General features: G+C 44.8%; 1 protein-coding gene across 1 annotated transcript in view; it reads left to right on the forward strand.

The window, feature by feature from the left end:
* The window catches only part of LOC146185138 (arylsulfatase B-like), a 42,196-nt gene continuing 23,428 nt past the window's right edge, over nucleotides 1–18,768 (forward strand). Inside the window, exons 1-3 of the mRNA XM_084607757.1 lie at nucleotides 1–61; nucleotides 1,354–1,424; nucleotides 16,041–16,200. Coding sequence (XP_084463883.1) covers nucleotides 1–61; nucleotides 1,354–1,424; nucleotides 16,041–16,200 — 292 coding nt within the window. The remainder of the gene's footprint in view (nucleotides 62–1,353; nucleotides 1,425–16,040; nucleotides 16,201–18,768) is intronic.

The raw sequence follows: 18,768 nt of genomic DNA on the forward strand, positions 1-18,768 counted from the left end.
ATGTCTGCTGTTGACGACAGGAGTGCGCTGCACGCGCGTCGCATTTTACGCTTCCTGTGCCGTGCGTACATATATACTTTCCATGAGTTACAGTTTCTGGATGGCAGCAAATATCACGTCGAAATGAATTCCACGCTCTATTTTAATTTTGTACTTCCTGTGCTCATAATGTTTGAGTACTTATTTAGATGAATGGGTATTGGCCTTATCGACTTCGATAAGTACAAGCTACAGTGCGCAGTGCCTTTGTCTAGCGCAGTACTTCGTTTCCAGGTGCGTACTCTAGTCCTGAACTTTACGGTGAAGCGCGATCAAGAGAGATATGAAATATTCATCGTGCGAATTGGAATATTAAATCACCGTGCCACCACGGCCGCTCAGTGAACGCTGCGGTTTCACTGATGTTGTCCGCAGTTGTGGAACTCAAAACTGACGTCAGTTAATGGCCAAAATTTGCAAGTATTCTCCTGGCTAAAGGAAAACCTACTGGCGAGCGCCCATCCAGCAGTACAAGTCAGTAGCCAAATAGAGCGCGTTAATCAGAAAAAAGGTTTCAGGGCGATAAACTTACTTTAGCGTCGTAATTCCCGAAAAGGTGGAGGCAGCCAGAATACCATGAACGCATGAACGCCAACGACTAAACTTTCTCTTGAGTACGCGAAGTTTTTAATGCTTCAACCAAACACTGCCCTCTCCAGGCTGGGCTGTGAGTAGCATATTTACTCGAGAAAAAAAAAATTACAGCCAAGGGGTTGCGCGGCGCTTGTATTTTTGGTCGAGAGCACTACTCCATGCGGTATAACCACGACTCATCAACTAAATGCGTCGCCAACCAGCCGGAGTGGGCCGCGCCCTCTCGCGCTTCTCTCTTTATATAGAATGGTATGATCAGAATACAGCCTTCCATGATGCCCGGATCCCGATTTACACACGCTAACCCTGGACCAGGCAGGCATGTTTAGACGGCTTGGTTAAAGCTGGGCTTTATATTTATATCGCTAACTTAAGCATATACACAGGCCTCTAACAGGCGATGATTAAAAGACAGCTGCAGCGTCAAATACATCTACCGTTTACCAAGATGAAATATATCAAACTATCAGAGCTTTCGCATATTATACAAGGTTTAGCTGCGATGAAGGTCTGCATTTGGTTTTTCTTTTCAAGGACATGCGCGAATCGTGCGGTCGACAGAAGGTTCGTGCCAGGAAAATATGCTACGAAACTCGCTCGCTTCCGTGTCAATGAGAAGCCTTCATTACCTTTTTTCTTTTTTTTTTTTTTAATTCCAGAAGACGCTCACCGGTTGCGCAATACTGTCTGCTATGCTTCTTTGGTTGGTTTTCCTCCCAGTGACGTGCGTTTTCAGTGCCACCACGAAGAACGACCCGCCGCACATCATATTTGTGTTGGCTGACGATCTGGTAAGTCGATTATACGTCTCGCACCTGTTGACTGTCTCACAGAAAAAAAAAAAAAAAAAAAAAAAAAAAAAAAAAAAAAAAAAGAAAGTGAATGTGAATGAAATGAAGACCCTTATGTACCTGCAGTCGTCATTCGTCTCTTCCTTTCAGTGTACTGAGATTGCGACCTCCTTCAACCAAGAGGAAGTTAACTGTGTTTGGGGAGGGCTTTCGAGACGAAGTTGTCAAGGCACCTTTTAGCACAACAGCACACTACCGTCATTTAAGGCTCACGTCAGACCATCGCGAGTCCTATTTACGCATTCTGTTTCTCATATAATACATCTCCATTAGCGGCGCTTTCTATTTTTTGTCCAGAGTGCGCTCCTTTTGTTTCATTTACAATGATGCTAGTATCCTAATGAGCCCTTTTTCGTGAATGACTCAAAGAACTTTCATGCCACATTTCTGCTGAAGTCTTAGAGTTGTGGCAATGATTTAATGTAATTGTGCCACATTTCACTCTCAACTTCGCACCAAGCAGAATAAAAAAGATGTAGAGACGTATTCCTTGCGTTATTCCACGCGTTGTACATGCTGAACGCCAAGTTAATCGACGCATAAATGTCTGAAGTCAAAATGTTGTGCACCTTCTGTCCACAAGACGTTTCAAACGGGGATGTTTCTTGAAACCTTTAAACTGCGCTATTTGAATAACACGTTAAGTTTAGGAGGCTTCCCCTTACCCCTATAAATTTTTGGTGCCCCCGCTCCCTCCCCCCGCCCCCAAGCACACAAGTAGAAATAAGACCAGCGCTACTAACATTAGACCCATCTGCATTCATACTTCAATGTTTGAAAGACTTCAGCACATTATCACTGAGCATCAAACAGCTGTTCATCAAAAGGAATGTATGCATATCAGCCCTATTTAAACATAATCTTCCCTAGAGACTTTGAATAATAACGTAATTAATATATTATCTGAAGACACTGAATGCCGGAAACAGCCATACCTAATACCGTTTGATTACATATACCTCATACCGCTTGGTTACATATAGTAATAAAAGAATTGATAGGCTTGGAATGGTGCCAGTTCATGCATCTATAGTTAAAACCATTAGGAGCCGCTTATCCGACCAAATGCAGTTTGTAGAAATAGACTATCAAGCCTTCCATATAGTTCTTGTGCCAGGTGTTGTTAAGGGTTGTTTCTTGGCCCCTGTCAGGTTCTCAGATTTTATCATTAGTATTCGGCGTCATCTCTTATATGAACATAAGACTGTCAGAAAACCCAATTATTTACTAAGAAGTCAGCACATTTGATGAGAGCAGAACAATGCAAGGATGTCTCTTAAGAATCGTGGGTCGAGTGGAATATGACAATGACACCACAAAATGTGCTTTTATAACATTAACAAGGAGGAATCATAAAGACTTTCCGCGCACTAATAGTGACATAACACTCACTGAATACACTGAGCCTAAACACGTCGTTCTCAGGTCGGGCCTTTTCAACTCCTATGAAGAGACTCCATTTTATTACATAGCATCTGGAATTAGACCTTTTTTAAACTTAGCTTGCAGCGCTTGGCGCACATCTAAACTTGGATATGTTAACGTTGTTTGCCGCTCTTTTATAAACACAAATATAATCAATTTCGAAGCTGTTCAAGAACGCTTGTCAGGTTTAATTAAAGGTTGGAAAGTTGAAATACCTGATTCGGAATGTTAAATAGCAAAATAGAAGTAATACGAACAATTTAGACTTGTGCTAAAATAGCTTAAGCTTATGTACCGACAAACCCACCATCATTTAAATCTACACACTGCTAAATATACATCCCTCACTAAGGTTAGACCATGACGCCATAGTCATTTTTAAGACTAATTTTCAGCCTGTCTCTTTTGCTATTATTTCTCCCCATCAGCAAGAAGAAATTGGTCGAGTAAATTTGTTCATGATGTGGCTTTTTATGTCCCCTTCGTTGATGCTATACACGAACTACAGATTAAGTGCCTGTGTTTCATTCGGTTGATTTGGTTATCTCAACGTTTACGTACGTTTCATTCAGACCACTTTACTTTCTTTGCTTTGATTTCTTTTACAAGACCAAACCCTTCGCGCTCTTTTTTTATGCGCTGTTTGTCTCTATTTGTGCCATAGCTTTGTTGTGCATCAACAGCCAGTACTTCCCGTGACACTGGTTTTCCATTGTAAGCTTTTACTGCCTTTAATCACCTCCATCGAATGAACGTATTACTTTTCGATCGTTATCCTACTGCTTTTACATGCACTCCTGTACCAATGTGAAATGAAATTAGCGGCACGTATGAACAAAAAAACATAATTAAAGTTTCATTTTTGCTTTCAAAAAGAAATATAATGATCGCTTTATCCAGACTTCAGGTTGAGTATATAGTTCAATACGCAGAGGGTAGGGTCACCTTAAGTTCCTGGTTTTAGAAAAATGATAACCCTGCAGAATCTTCAGAGCATCGTTCTCATGGAAAGTGCGTTTAACGCTAATAAACTCTTCCAGGAGCGGGCTCACATTCCCTAAATCACTACTATTGCTGATAACTAACACTTCAAAACCACTTTAGATGACATTGTATACCCAGGATCATTTATTTTGTACTACCAATTACTATCTTGTATTTGTTCCACTGTATGCCTTGCATTGTATTGTATTATTCTTTATTAACCAGTAATTTAGGAGTTTATCAGATAGTACTTTGTGACTAGAAACCATCTATTTTTGTGACACCAATCATTTTGTTCCACCTTACGCTTTTGTATCTCTCTACAACCACTCAACCACTCCCCTTTCTAATGCTTATATCTCGAAGGGTGTACGAAATAAATAAATAAATAAATAAATAAATAAATAAATAAATAAATAAATAAATAAATAAATAAATAAATAAATAAATAAATAAATAAATAAATAAATGTAAAATATTTCGCTTTATTTTCACATCAACGTGCAAAGCGTCGGCGACGGTTGTGTCCCCCAGAGCGAGTCGAACCCATTGCTATTGGCCATGGAGGAAGGAAACAACTTAGGAGAGGCCCTTGCCATTCCCAATGCATTGGAGAAAGTGTGGCGGAAGTGACGTCAAAATTTAGGGCTAGCCAAGTCGGGCCGTTAGCAACGGCGACGCGTTGCTATGAAAACTCGGGCCACTAGCAACAGCGTTGCTAAGGGCCCTAGGTACGTGAGCGTCGCGGAGAAACTGTAAAGGAGGAGGAGAGACGTTGCAGCGTCCGGTCGCGGCGCGGCCGCACCGGCTTCAAAAAAATGACGTCAGGGCCTCTCCTAAGCTTTCCTTCCTCCATGCTATTGGCGCTCACTCATGGCTTGTAGTCATAAAGCATTTTTAATGCTAGCTTACTCATACAGATTTAGCTTCTTCCTTTTCTACCCAATCCCGGCTCATTCTGCTTGCCATTCTGCGAGCTTATACTTTTCGAAAACAAGCTGTGAAATAAAATATAATTAGTCGAGTGGGTCTAGAAGCAGAAGGAATGTGTTGCACTGAGTACGGTTTGTCTATACAGGGTGTCCAAGCTAATTTTGGCCTAGGGTACAAAATGAAACACTTGAGGTAGGCCAGAAAGACCACTTATATACAGCTACCAGCTATCTGGCGCACAAAAAGCAGTTTATTATTTTACAAATGACTAATTAGTAATTAAGATAATTTTTATAATTTGCTAACTAATTCCTTTAGACAATAAATGGATTTTCAAAGTTGGAGAGCACCTTCTGAATCCACCATTTCATTTATTTCCGTTAAAAATGCCTAATGTGTATTGTTTTTCCAAGCTTTAAAGAAAGCCCGCGTAATACGAAAAAATATGCGACTATTTTTTTTTTTTTTTTCGAAGCGTTTGCCACAAGGCATAAGTTGAGAAAGGGGGAATGGGATGCAGGAGATAGAAAGTTAAAAGAAGGAGTGTAGTCCAGTTGTGCTTATGAATTCGAGAAGGTTGGCAGTATAGCGATTGTCCATTGTCCATTTGTCATAATCACTATCGCGATTCCACCGCAGGCCCACCTTCATGATTATCCGTTGCCTGATGTGCGTTGTTGATGGACACGTCCACAACAAGTGGCGCACATCGCAGACGTCAGGTGGAGTGTCACAGTGAGGGCACCTGTCAGTCACTGGTAGGTCTTTTTCCCGCCATCGATGTCGAACAGATGGGGTCAGAGCCGCCCCTGCCCGGATCCGGCGCACTGTCACCTCCTCCTGCCGAGTAAGACTACGGGGGAGTGGGTGCGAACACGGAGGAATGAGAGCGCGTGTTCGGTGGCGCAGAACTTGCGAATCGGAAACGTGGGACAGGAACGGATCTGGGGGAAGAGGGGAAGGTGGTGGATCGTCTGATGTGTTTATATGCGTCATAGCATCTGCTTGTATGTTATGGGGATCGCGAGCATGGCCGCGAATCCAGTGTATGCGAATAGGACATGGGTACTTTGAACATAGCAAATGTATGGACTGTGTTATTTGGAATGTGCGTCGAACGGCCTTAAGCTGTTTAAGGGCAGTGAGAGAGTCTGTGTAAAGATGAACTGCATTGAATGTAGGAACTGGTGGGAGGGAATGTATAGCATTGTAAATTGCTTGGAGTTCCAGTGCCAGAGGGGTGCACGTATCCGCGGTATATGTCACGTGAGTGTTGAGATGCGGATGAGAGGGACTATACACGGCAGTAACTCCTCGCTCTGCAGTATGTGATGCATCGGTATATAATATGCACCCTTCAGGCAGATGTGCGGATGATACCGACGGGGAAGCAGTGGGGCGATTGTCCGTGAGCTGGCAGTACGACCATGGAGGTAGTGTCTTTAAATGATGTAGTTGTAAAGACTGTTTGCGAGCTCTGTTTGCCGTCCGCTGATCAACGAGTTCAGTGAGCGTATTTAGCTGGGCATACTCCTGAAGTACTGGTATGGGTGTTAGGCGGGGGAGGTACGTTATTGCACGCATAGCCTCACGATTGATGGCCTCAAGGGAGTCCCACTGTCTGCGGGTGAGACGTTGAAACTGTGCCTGGTATATTATACGTGGCTGGAGGACAGAGCGAACAAGCTGGCGGGCCGTGTGAGCACGCGCGCCGCCAGAGCGCATAGCTATGCGACGAATGAGGCCTAAAGTAGCGTGAGCGGTCTTACGGATGGCTGTCAGCCACGGTGTGCCAGTCCCAGAGGAATGTAGAAGAAGACCAAGAATGCGAACGGTTTGTACCTGAGGAATTGGGGTATTATCTATCATAAAATTTATATTGGGAGCTTTCCGTAAGCCAGCTTTATTTCCAATTCGAATGAAACAGGATTTTGTATGCGAAAGAGTTAGGCCCAAAGGAGGGAGGCGAAATGTCAATATATCCAGCGCATGCTGGAGGGCCGCCTGATGGACAGACGTATCTGGGTGACAGCACCATAAGGTTATATCATCGGCATACGCAAACACCCGTATAGAAGGGATGGCCTCTAGGGCTCGAATAAGTGGAATGAAGGCCACATTAAATAAAGTAGGGGCGAGAACGGAGCCCTGGGGCACTCCTCTGTTTGAGGGGAAGTGACCAAAGGGCTTTCCATGGACACGCACACTGAATGTTCTATTTGTTAGAAAGGCGTGAATGGCGAGGAGAAACCTGTGAGGAATACCAAGAGTTTCTAGGGAGGCAAGAATGGCTGAGTGAAGGATGTTATCATATGCCTTTGTTATATCTGTAGCGATCACAGTTCTAACAAGATGACTGTGCGGAGAGTGGTGAAGCACGTCAGCAGCCAAAGTAGCAAGACCGTCCTCCGTTCCTATTTGCGGGCGGAAGCCAATTTGGGATTCTGGATAACAATCATGGGATTCCAACCACCACGATAAGCGAGTGGCGAGAATGTTTTCGTAAAGCTTGCAGATTGTTGGCGTCAGGGAAATTGGACGAAGGGCCGAGAGAGAAACTGGAGGATGACCTGACTTCGGTATTGGAACAACAATAGAATGCTTCCACTCGTCCGGCATGACACCAGAATGCCACACGTCATTGAATGCATCAAGCAGGGCCTGCAAAGCAGTCCCTTCCAAGTTGCGGAATAAGGAGTTAGGTATGCCGTCGTGGCCGGGAGCAGAGTTAGATTTGAGGCGTTCAATGGAGGCCAGTAGCTCTGCCATGGTTAGGTCAGAAGTAATCTCATCAGGGGGTTCGGTAACCGGTAAGCAAGGTGGAGAAGTTGAGGTGGAATCATAGTGGGGAAAAAACTGTCTGGCCGCCTGTTTTGCAAATGTGTCCTCATCTACATTCATAGCAAGGCGAATGCTCTCTGTGTAATCAGAAACTTGAGAAGAGCGCTCCATGGCGTGAAACACTCTCCAAAGTTGTCGATTACTCTGCTTGGAGGACAGGCGCTCACACCATGAAGCCCAACGTTGCCTTGCTAGACGCTTTTCATACCGCCTCGCACGCGCGGTAGCCCGGTGAAGAGCGGGGATAGCCGATGGGTCATCGGGGTTACGAGCAGCATAATGATCTGCCTGGCGACGCAGAGCCCAAAGATTTAGGAGGTGGATGTCCCGGTTTGGCTCGTCTTCATTTACAGTGGTGGTAATCGTGTGGGACGCAAGAACAGCAGAGAGAGTAGACAATGCTGATGATGGGGTGAAATCAGATAAGCGATTGTCTGCGCGTACAGAGTCCCAAGATGTTATTCGTACGCTACGGCGTATTTTAAGTATCCGCGAAGGAGTGAGAGAGATAAAGATAGGACTGTGATCACTACCCCAGGTATCTGGTTCAACAGCCCAACGAGGGCTACCAGGGCCTAACCACCAAGTCAAATCAGGTGAATAAGGCCCACCTCGTGGACGGGTAGATGTATGCGGGTGGTTTAAAAGGTGAAAAGAATTATCTGAAAAGCTTCCCTGGATGTGTGCACCCCTGGGAGAATCCGATGGGTAACCCCACGAGGTGTGTGCGCCATTGAAGTCTCCACCGACTAGAATAGAGATACCCGAGTAGGTAGAACGCAGAAAACGAACCCATCCAAGATTAGGAGATGCGGAACCAGGACGGCCATAAAAGGAAACTAGTATAAGTGGCGTGCGCACAGGCTTAACTAGGAGTGCTACCACCTCTTGGCGTGTGTTACACCAGCGTGAAAGGTCGATCGGTGTGTGGGGAACTGAAGTGTGAATATAAATTGCAGATTTACCTGGGCTGTGGGAAGAGGTGATGCAACGGCGATCAGGAATGGAAGGTGAATGGTAAGCGCAGAATCCTGAAAGGCGAGGAAGTGAGTTATGCTCTTGAAGTAAGAAGGCCCACGCCTTTAGCTTTTTGTCGCGAAGACGGATGTTCACTTCAGAGGCCTTATTCGCAAAGCCTCGACAATTCCACTGCACCACCAGAGACAGTGCATTATCCATTGCGAGGCCGAAGAGCTTCTACGATGAGGGAGGTCACCTGCTCCATAAGGGCTAATATTTTATCCACTGTCGGGGTATTCGGGGTTAACGTGTTGTCTGCACGTGATTGTGGTTTGTTGCTTATTCGAGGGGATTCATTTGAAATCTTATCACGAGGTATTATAGTTCTTCGAGAGGGGTGAGAGCGACGCTGTTCTCGGAGCTGGGTGAGTTCGTCTAGACGTTGGCGAGCCTCTGCAATGGCATTGTCTAAAACAGCGTCTTCATCTGCGGCATCCACATGTGATTGGTGCACTGGCCGTTTTGGTGTACCATTTGATCCACGAGGGTGGGTCGCTTGTGCGTATGAACCATGCTGAGAAGACGTATGATGAGCAGGTGGGTCAAGTAAAGGAAGTGCAGGGAAGTCGGTTTCTTCACATGTAAGAGCAGCGAAGCGATTACTTGTAGGAATATCTTCTTTTCCAGGCGGCTTGCGCGACGGCCTCGTTCTCTTCTTCTTTGGACAAGCGGGGGAGCGCATGTCATGGTCCGCCGATTTGCATAGGGCACAAAGCGCTATTGGTTCATTCATGTCGGCCACAGCTGCCGGATTAGGGCAGGTATTTTGCATGTGCCCTTCTTTATGGCAGTGATAACAAAATATACGACGAGGTCGGAAGGGCTGTGGTTTGATAATCGCACCATAATAGGTTAGGTACTCAGGCAAAGTCAGCGGGCCTTGTAGAGTGAGTAGGTATGAACCTCTGCGCCCCAGAGGCCGTGCTTGCAACACTGAGTGAGTTGAACAGCGAATGTTTGCTCGCACCTCCTCAGAAGGACTTCTGCTGTCAACATGGTAAACGACGCAGCGGAGGGTGTCAGGGCCAGAGGCAAAATATATTTGCACTGGGACATGCTCATTCGCATCCAGGGGAATTTGAGTAACTGCACACATTTTCTGGGCATCCACCAAGGATGGCAAGTTCACCGTAATGGTGTTCGATGGGCGATGGACGACAAATCCACAGTAGTTAGTAGAACCTAGAACTTGGTCAATTGTGGCTTGGACACACCGGGGAGGGATAGTCGTTATATCAAAGCGCAATGTAGGCTTGATGGTGACGCGGAACGAGTTAGCAGCAAGTGGAAGCGAGGCTCGACTCACTGGCGGCATCTGTGGTGGTGTCAGGGGCTGACACGCTGTAGTTGGCCTTGGAAGGGAAGACTGAATCGGTGCGACGGGCACAGTTCCTTGAGGGAGGGCTACAGGCACCGAGGCGGCGGTGCAATCCATGGGACAAGCCGAAGTCGTTCCATCCGAAGACGAAGCAGACTGGGGGCATGTAAGCGTTGATGATTGCGTGGACGTGGATGTTGCGCCAGGTTGTAACACAGCGGAAATCCGCACACCTGTCGTCGGCGGAGCAGAATCCATGCAGGCGCGTAGCCCAGCCTCGCTCGGCAACGCCGAGCTAAGCCTAGCCTGCGCCTGAGGGATCCGGTTGGACTTTCTTACTTGAGAAAGGGCCCACCGAGTCGGAAATCGCTCCACAGGGGCGTCTTCGTCATTCGTTCTTACGGAGGGCACTGTCCTACCCACACAAAACGACAGTTAATAGGCGAAACAAGATAAAAACACAGAGCTCTAAGCGGACACGTATCAGCTCAGGCTTGTGCGACTAACGCATTCGTGCGCCGCGATTGTGCTGCTCTCAAACTGGGGTTTAGTGAACGAAATTAGCTGCGGACTTGGCTCGATGACCCGGCTGCCGCGGCGGTGGTTTCTTCGTCCACTTCAGGCAGTCGGCGCACGCGACGGTTGCAGCGAGCTCCCCGTGCTGGCTGCAACCATCACCAACATATCAGCCTACCGCAGGGACTGTGCTGTCGAGTGACGGCCGTGGCTAATTTCGTTCTCTCAAACCACGATTGAGAGCCCTACAATCGTGGTGCACGAATGCGTTAGCTGCGTGATACTTTTGCATTTAGCTGGCTTTCTTTAGAACTTGTAAAAATGATACACGTGAGGCTTTCTTTATCAGAAATAAATGGAACGGGCTTTCAGAAGGTGCTCTTAAACTTTGCTAAACACATCTATTGTCTAAAGAGAATACTTAGTAAATTAGAAAAAGATATCTTAATTACTAATTAGTTAATTTGAATATAGAAACAGTACCTCTCGTGTGCCAGATGGCTGTCAGCTGTATACAACTGGTTTCTCTGGCCTATCTCAAATGATTTTTTTTTAACCCTTTGCCAAGCACTCTAGCTAAAGTTATCTCGGACACCCGGTATTGCGCAAATCACAAAAATCACTTTTCTTGGCTAAACATTCGGATGAGTTTTCTCGTATAAAGCATCTCTTGTAGCTGTAGAGCACTACTTTCAGCGAACGTTACTTTGCAAGGAGCACGGAAGCTGCCAGATAAGAGAAGACACAGTCCTTGTAGCAATTATTGCAGACAACACGCAGGTGCTTTTAAACAGTGGTGTCAATTGAAGAGACCTGCATTATTTTCTCAGGTCACTCAGTAGTTAAAACAGAAGCTTGGGCATGTTGGTAATCAATTGTGTAGAACAGCGCGAAAAAAACGACAGGGACGAAGGAAGACAACAAGACGTCTTCCTTCGTCCAAGCTCGTCTTGTTGTCTTCCTTCATCTCTGGCGTGAGTGTATGAGAGAGTAATACATCTGTCATTTCAGGGTAACTGGGAGATAACTTCTTAGCCTATTTAAGATACCTATAGCTGAAGCAAGAGCGGTTTTGAGTGCGTCGATGTGCACACTCCATAACAGTTCTTCGTAGAAAGTAATACCTAGGAATTTGGTAGTTGAAGTCTGTTTTATATTCACTCTTTGAAATTCTAAAGAGAGAACTGTATGCCTTATTGTACTTTTAGAGCGGCATACAACCTACTTCGTCTTATTTATATTCGGAGGCGGTTACTTTGTAGTCATAACGTTAAACCTTAAACGTTAAACGTTAAACAATGCATCTAAATCAGTTCCCGAAAAGAAAGCGTTTGTGTCATCCGCATATAAAACTAAATTTGAAGCACCCGGTATATAAACAATATTGTTACGGACCAGAAGGAGGAAGAAACGGGTAGTGGCGCGGGCAGAAATTTTAATCCTTTTTTCATTACTATCGCCTCAAAATTTCAAATTATTTCAGCAACGCTAACTCCTAATTATTAGGTTATCTATCAGACAGTCAAATCGACATTATCGATTATATTATATCACCTACAACGAATTATGGCCAATCCCCCACTGTGGGTATGTGCCATTATAACGAGGGAGAAGAAGCAGAAGAAGAAGAGCGCTCGCGCTAGGACCGCAACATTTCATTAAACGTCATCTCACGGTCATCGAACATCTTTCTGTCCTCCGTTCTGTTTTCATCGGCTTGCCGCCCCGTAACATTTGGTTGGAGGTGCTGGTATACTTCATCATCACCCCTTCATCCTGGTCCGGAGCTTCGGCGCCCTGCGTCGTCATGTGTCGTCGGCGAAAGGTTAGGAGCATCGCATGGCTGGTCCCCAGCCTGCCGGACCCAACAATACCTTGCCGTTGCTCCGCCCCGTCCCCTGCCCCTGCCACAAGACACGACGGAGGATACTGACCCGAGGCGCCACCTACACGACCATAAGAAAGAGCGAGAGAACAGATGACCATGTGATCCTAATGACCCGATTTGCCGACCTCAGACCCCAAAGACCCAAGACGCCACCCCACATAAACACATGACCCCTGCCTATGCCATGCGGTGCGTGCCTGGGCCTCGGCTATCGGATCTTGGAGACCAGTGGTCTGAAAGCATCTTGGGCAGGCTTCATCCGAGGATCATCATGGCGGCAAGCAGTTGTCTTCCTTCTTCCTCTTCTTCTTCACCCGTCCAGTCACGCCCATCGTCATGTCATGGAGTCATCAACATCGACAAACTTCCTCGTCCACGATCGGGATGGTCGCTCGGTGGCCCTGGGTAGTGTTACGGACCAGAAGGAGGAAGAAGCGGGTAGTGACGCGGGCAGGAGCGCTCGCGCTAGGACCGCAACATTAAACGTCATCTCACGGTCATCGAACATCTCTCTGTCCTCTGTTCTGTTTTCATCGGCTTGCCGCCCCGTAACAATATCAATAATGTTTATCAGAAATAAGACTGGCCCAAGTATGGACCCTTGTGGTACTCCGTAGGATACATTGTTAATGTCAAAACATACACCACTGATTTGAGTACACTGCGCGTGGGACATTAAATAACTACTAAGGAGGGTTAAAGCTACACTGCGGATACCATAATGTGGAAGTTTTCTTAAGAGTATATCATGCTGCACGCTATCGAACGTTTTCCTGAAATCTAGGAAAATACTCAGAGTGAATGATTTATTTGCGATATTGTGCAGAATTTCTTCTTTAATTCGAAGTAGTGCTGCTTCTGGGGACTTGTTTTTTTTTTTTTTTCTTGAAAGCTAAATTGTTCCATTACTATGATATTTTTCGAGGTGAGAAATCCAACGAGCCTTTTGTTTATGATATGTTCCGCTATTTTGGCAAATACTGAAAGCACAGAAATCAACCTATAGTTATTCAAGTCATCAAATGAGCCTCCTTTATGTATAGCCGTGACACGAGCCAGTTTCATTTTGGCAGGGAAAACTCCCGTAGAAATGATAAGATTGTAGATTTGTGCAACAGGGGTGCTCACTATTTGACTCGTTGCCTTAAGTGGGTTTGCTTTGACTTCATCACTGCCAGAAGCGCACCGGTCTTTTAATGACATGATTATATCTTGGACTTCCCTATGGTCTGTTGGGGATAAATAGATAGCATTCGGATTGGGGGTGTGTGAATGGATGACATGCTCGCAAGGTATAGCAGAAATCTATCGGTCACATCATTGGGGGGAGAACCGGCAGCAAGAAAATGTACATTGAATAAGTTTGCTATCTCTATTTCCTACAGATCAGCGTTCTGAAGTTTCACTTTGTTTGCTTCTTCATTCTTGTAGATTATTTCTCTCACAGTCTGCCATACCTGACGCGTGTTTCCATCCATCTGCATAAATTTATGCATATAGTATTCACGTTTTGCTTTTTTAAAATCCGAATGTAGCAGATTTCGTACCCTCTTAAATGAACGGAAGCCATTACCATTAAATAACAAAAATGATTGGAAGAGTCTGTTTTTGTGTTTAATTCATTCGAACAGTTTACGACATACCTTGGGTTTGCGCACTATTTTGTGCCTTTTAAGGGTCTTGAGAGGAAAGCATGTTGCATAGGCAGACACAAAGCATGAAACAAAAACATCGTAAGCAACACTGGAGTCCGATAGCTCTAATACTATACTCCAGACAACATTCCTCAGCATGTCCCTAAATTTGTTTACATAGTACTCAGAGTAGTCTCTGATTAGTATTTCGTGTTCTGGGAAGAATCGGTACTCGCAGGGTAACACACAATTTATTGGTAAGTGGTCGCTTAGACTGCAGACCAGTGTACCTGATTCTACCATTTCGGAAGGAAAGCTTGTGATGCACAAGTCAAGAATGTTTTGAGAAGTTGATGTTATTCTAGGCGGTACGGTGATTACGTTAGAGCAACCATAGGACTCATATAGCGCTTGGAATCGTAGGTTAGCTTGATTTTCAGCTGAAGCATTTAATTGAAGTCCCCTACAAGAACACTTTCAAACTTGAATTGAACGTCTAGTTCAAGTATGTTTTCAGTAAACTGCATGAAATCGTCGAGTGAACCGCAAGGAAGACGATACATACCATAGAAAATTATATTACAGCACTGTACAGAAAAACATTCGATGATGTCATTAATAATCTTGAACTGCGGATGTACCTTATAGTTAAGCTTTAACGGATGTATATATCGATACCATCACCGCGATTTCTAGGCCGAAACACAGAAACAACATCATATCCGGAAAGTGAGAAACACTCATCATCACAAAAAAAAATTAAGTCTCCGTAAAACAAATAATGTCATAAGAATGACCAGGTTCAGACAAAAAAGAAATTATTTCATCATATTTGTTGCATAAACTTCTGGCGTTAATAATGGCGTCCGTAAATTTTTTCGGTACTAAAGATTCAAAGGAGCGTTTTGTACTAGGTCCTACTTGAAACCGCAGTTTTGTGGTCTCTGTAAAAAACGCGCGCATGTCGCCAGTTTCTGAAGGTGAGCTGACCGAGGCTTGCTGTGAAGTCTGGCCTCTGCTATCAGCGGTCAACAGCAGCTATTCTTATGACGCTATTAAAGCAGTTTATTTCTCTGTAAATGTGGCCGGCAAAATGTTCGAGGATCGATGTGTTGGAACAGTAATAGTACAGGATTGAAACAGTATGCAGCTGGAGGAATTAATGAGCTTGGGATATTTTTTACATGACCATAAGCAGCGGGAAAGTCACCATCATAAGCAAGGAGCCCATCACAACTATTATAGGGAGCCTGACAATGAGCAGTGAGCGCGTTTGATATTTTCGTATTGAGCACTTTTGCCTTTAACAGAAGTGACTGAAGAAACTGCAGGAAGAATTTAAAACTGACTCGTTATTTGTTCACAAATTTCTTGTCTTTGCCTTGCGCTTTTACCGAGCCTGTGCAGACATACGAACTGTCTCTTACACTGGCATATGTTCCGCTTGTAGGCACAATCAAGACGCCATAAGACTCTGTGTAAAGCATGCACTGCCACTCGCAGACCGTAACGACGTCACGAACCCAAAACATTGAGACAAACTGCCTTAGGTTCGTAGCTATTTCACTCAGTCAGCATTAACGCAAGAAGCTTTCATTGGTCGGATATTCGCAGCGTTGAAGAATAGGAGGCCACGACAAATCACCATGTTTACGGAGAATCATGCCCCACTAAAACTTTCTCAAAGGTGAAAATTGAAAATCTTATCCCTCAGTTACAGGCTTACCTGGTTTCTGGTTTCAAGGACAGCTGGGCATGGAAGCCATCTTTATCACTGAAGCTGCCGTGCATCATTGCAAAGGAGGTGGTTCGTTTTTAAGCACAGTTGTCACGCAGAAGTTTGAAGCCTGTGCTTTTCGATATTTTTGTTAGCCTCGAGACAACAATTTTTTTCACAGCAATTCTCAGTTCATTCGCACGCCCAGTGGTGCACTGCAGAGTGAGAGCAGGCCAGCGACTTGTTCTGCAGAAGCAAAATGCATTGCCGCCATTTGCAGGGTTGGGCTGACACGAGCCTGCACGGGTCGGCGCAGATACCGACTCCCAACCTGGACGCCCTGGCCAGCACGGGCATCCTGCTGAACAACTATTATGCGCAATCGCTGTGTTCGCCATCCAGGGGTGCCCTCATGACCGGCCTCTACCCCGCGCACAACGGTCAGTGGTTGCTCATCCCCGGCATGACGCATCAATTGCGTTAACGACAAAGCAGAAAGTCTTGAGAGGCCCCCGGCCTGCATTTGACCATTGCAACGGGAAATTTACGACACTAAAAATTATACTGACAGAGCAGGAGTATTGCCTTCATTTCTGACAACCTTGGTAGCTTCATGGGCGCCGCGAGTGCTCGAATGTACTGTCAAAATGCATATCTCTTAGACAAAAGAGTTTGATCGCACAGACATTTAAAAGAACAGCAGCGCTCGCTTAAGACTGTAATGAGAAGAAACTGGCTCTGCGGGAGTATGAAAATTCATTCAGTTTAATGCTTTAAGAAGAGCTGGCCCATAAAGAAGAAAAACTTTTGCTGGTGAGCTACACATCACTAATGTTTTGTGCCACTCATTATGATCGCATAAGAAGTCATAACTATGTGAATGCCAGCAGAACTTATGTAGGGAAGCTAATCTGACTGCTTGGTTCAATTTTCCTCTATCCTGATATTCGCTTGTTGTAACGCAATCCAGAAATATCTTTGCTGTCATAATCTTTATAGAAAAATTACGAGGGACTTTAGTGACTAAAGTAGTGAAAGGCGAAAGCCTGGGTGCCGCATTCTGCTACGCAACTGACACTAATTAATAATTGTTCAATTAAATGATCATTACGTAATTAATTGAGAACCATTAGGTATGCAATTACTTAATTATTTATTCATTATTTTATGAAAGACCTAATTAGCCGCTGATTAATAATTAATAATTCATTATTTTAGTCATTAATTAGTAATTGATCATTGATTGACATGTGATTATATAAGACACGCATTCGCGCATACTGTGCTTGGTCGAAACCTCTATGACGTCATCCCGCCTCGGTCAATCAGAGCCGCCGCAAAAGCGGGACACATTTTGTCCACGTCAGCATGAGCCATTAAAGGTTTTCGCCTTAAAAAAATTCGATGTCCACCATCTGCAAAACACTTTAGGCCCGGGGCAAGGTTTGCATCAGCGACATACTTGACTCGTCACACGTTTCCATGGTACGTTCTAAATCTTTTGAAACTAAGATGAACATTGGCTTCCAATTCAGAAGGCTAGGATCTCCAGTGACGGTACAAGAGTTCCCACTAACGACTGACAAAAAAAAAAAAAAATCCCCTAGAGTGTAAAATTCTGACAGACGCTGCACAGATGGGCTTAATTCACATAAATGGTAACAGCTATTCATTCCTTTTTTTTTTGAAAATCTGCCCAAATTTGGTATGTATTTTATGCAGCAGTTCACGTCGCGAAGTGACACAGACTACCGAGAATGCCGTAGTGGACAGGTGTTGTCAGCGCTTTGTTGTCGTTCCCTTCCTATGTCTGTGTTTTGAAGTGCGCTATTTTGCTTTCCAAGATGATTTACCAACTAGCCCGTTCTTCCACCCTTGCAAGTGGACAGGTCCACAGAATAATTTTGATAACCTGTGTATATTTAACGGATATCGCACAACAAATTGCCGCCTTTTGTTTTTCACCTCCAGCGAATCCTTAAATATATACCAAAACACAAGCATTATCCAGCTTCGAGTAGCCAGTTATTTGGGCTTGCGCTGCTATTGGCTACAACGAATGCGTTTGTGTAATGACGGTCGTAGAGACTTGGTAAAGCGTGAGGTGTTCTTCACCTGCAGAAAATAAAAATGCGCCGTATCTTGGCATTGCAGAATTGCTGTAAATGCTACAGTTGCCTCCTTGATCGAGCCCATTGTCACAAGAGCGTGTAGATACACCGACGGGCTTGAAACGCGCCATTCAACGCTTTATGCAAAAAATTGCTGGCGACACACGCTACAAAAGCAGGAAACCGTCAAGGAAAATCGACGGGGGCAGGGAGTCACGTGTTGCGGTTCCTGACTTTTGTTTTCTTTTATTGGGTGAGGCTGCAAAATGGCCTGTAAATCTATGTGTCGGAAGTCTCCGGGTGAACGAAACTGAGAGAAACTGCGACATGGAAGCTGCAAGAAAGAAGATCAGAATAGGCGTTCACCAATTCCGAACATATCAGCCCTTTAGTAAAATCCAACCATTCAAGTTGCAGCGAACCGGTTGGTATTATCGTCAACGGTTTTCTTTGCAATTTTGTCGAATGATTACTGTCCTCCAGTGCCTCGAGGTCACTTTGATAGCTTTTTCATTTGTTGCCTAAACGCGGGCATATAAAAAATAGGGGACGCTGAAGTATCGTTGAGGGCTGATGTGACGGAACTGCTGAGTGGATATTATACCTTTTTGATAAGTCATGATCTTATGTAGCATTGGTAATTAGTAGTGGTACGGGCGAGGGTACGTAGTAGAGTTACGTAGTACGGTTATTAAGTATGTAAGTGTGCAGTAGTAGGGGTAAGTAGTAGCGCTGATTAGCAGTGATAATTAGTAGTCTTAACTGTAACGAAGTGTTACTGCAAGTGTGCTGTCCAGTCTGAAGGATATGAGGTGTTCGCGTAAGGCCTCCAAAATATCGCACAGAAAGGACGTTCCTAATAGAAAGCTCCTTATTGTCGATATAGCGCCACAGCGC

The sequence above is a fragment of the Amblyomma maculatum genome, chromosome 6 (genome assembly GCF_055883805.1).
Source record: "Amblyomma maculatum isolate TAMU_Amacu chromosome 6, ASM5588380v1, whole genome shotgun sequence".
NCBI lineage: Eukaryota > Metazoa > Arthropoda > Arachnida > Ixodida > Ixodidae > Amblyomma > Amblyomma maculatum.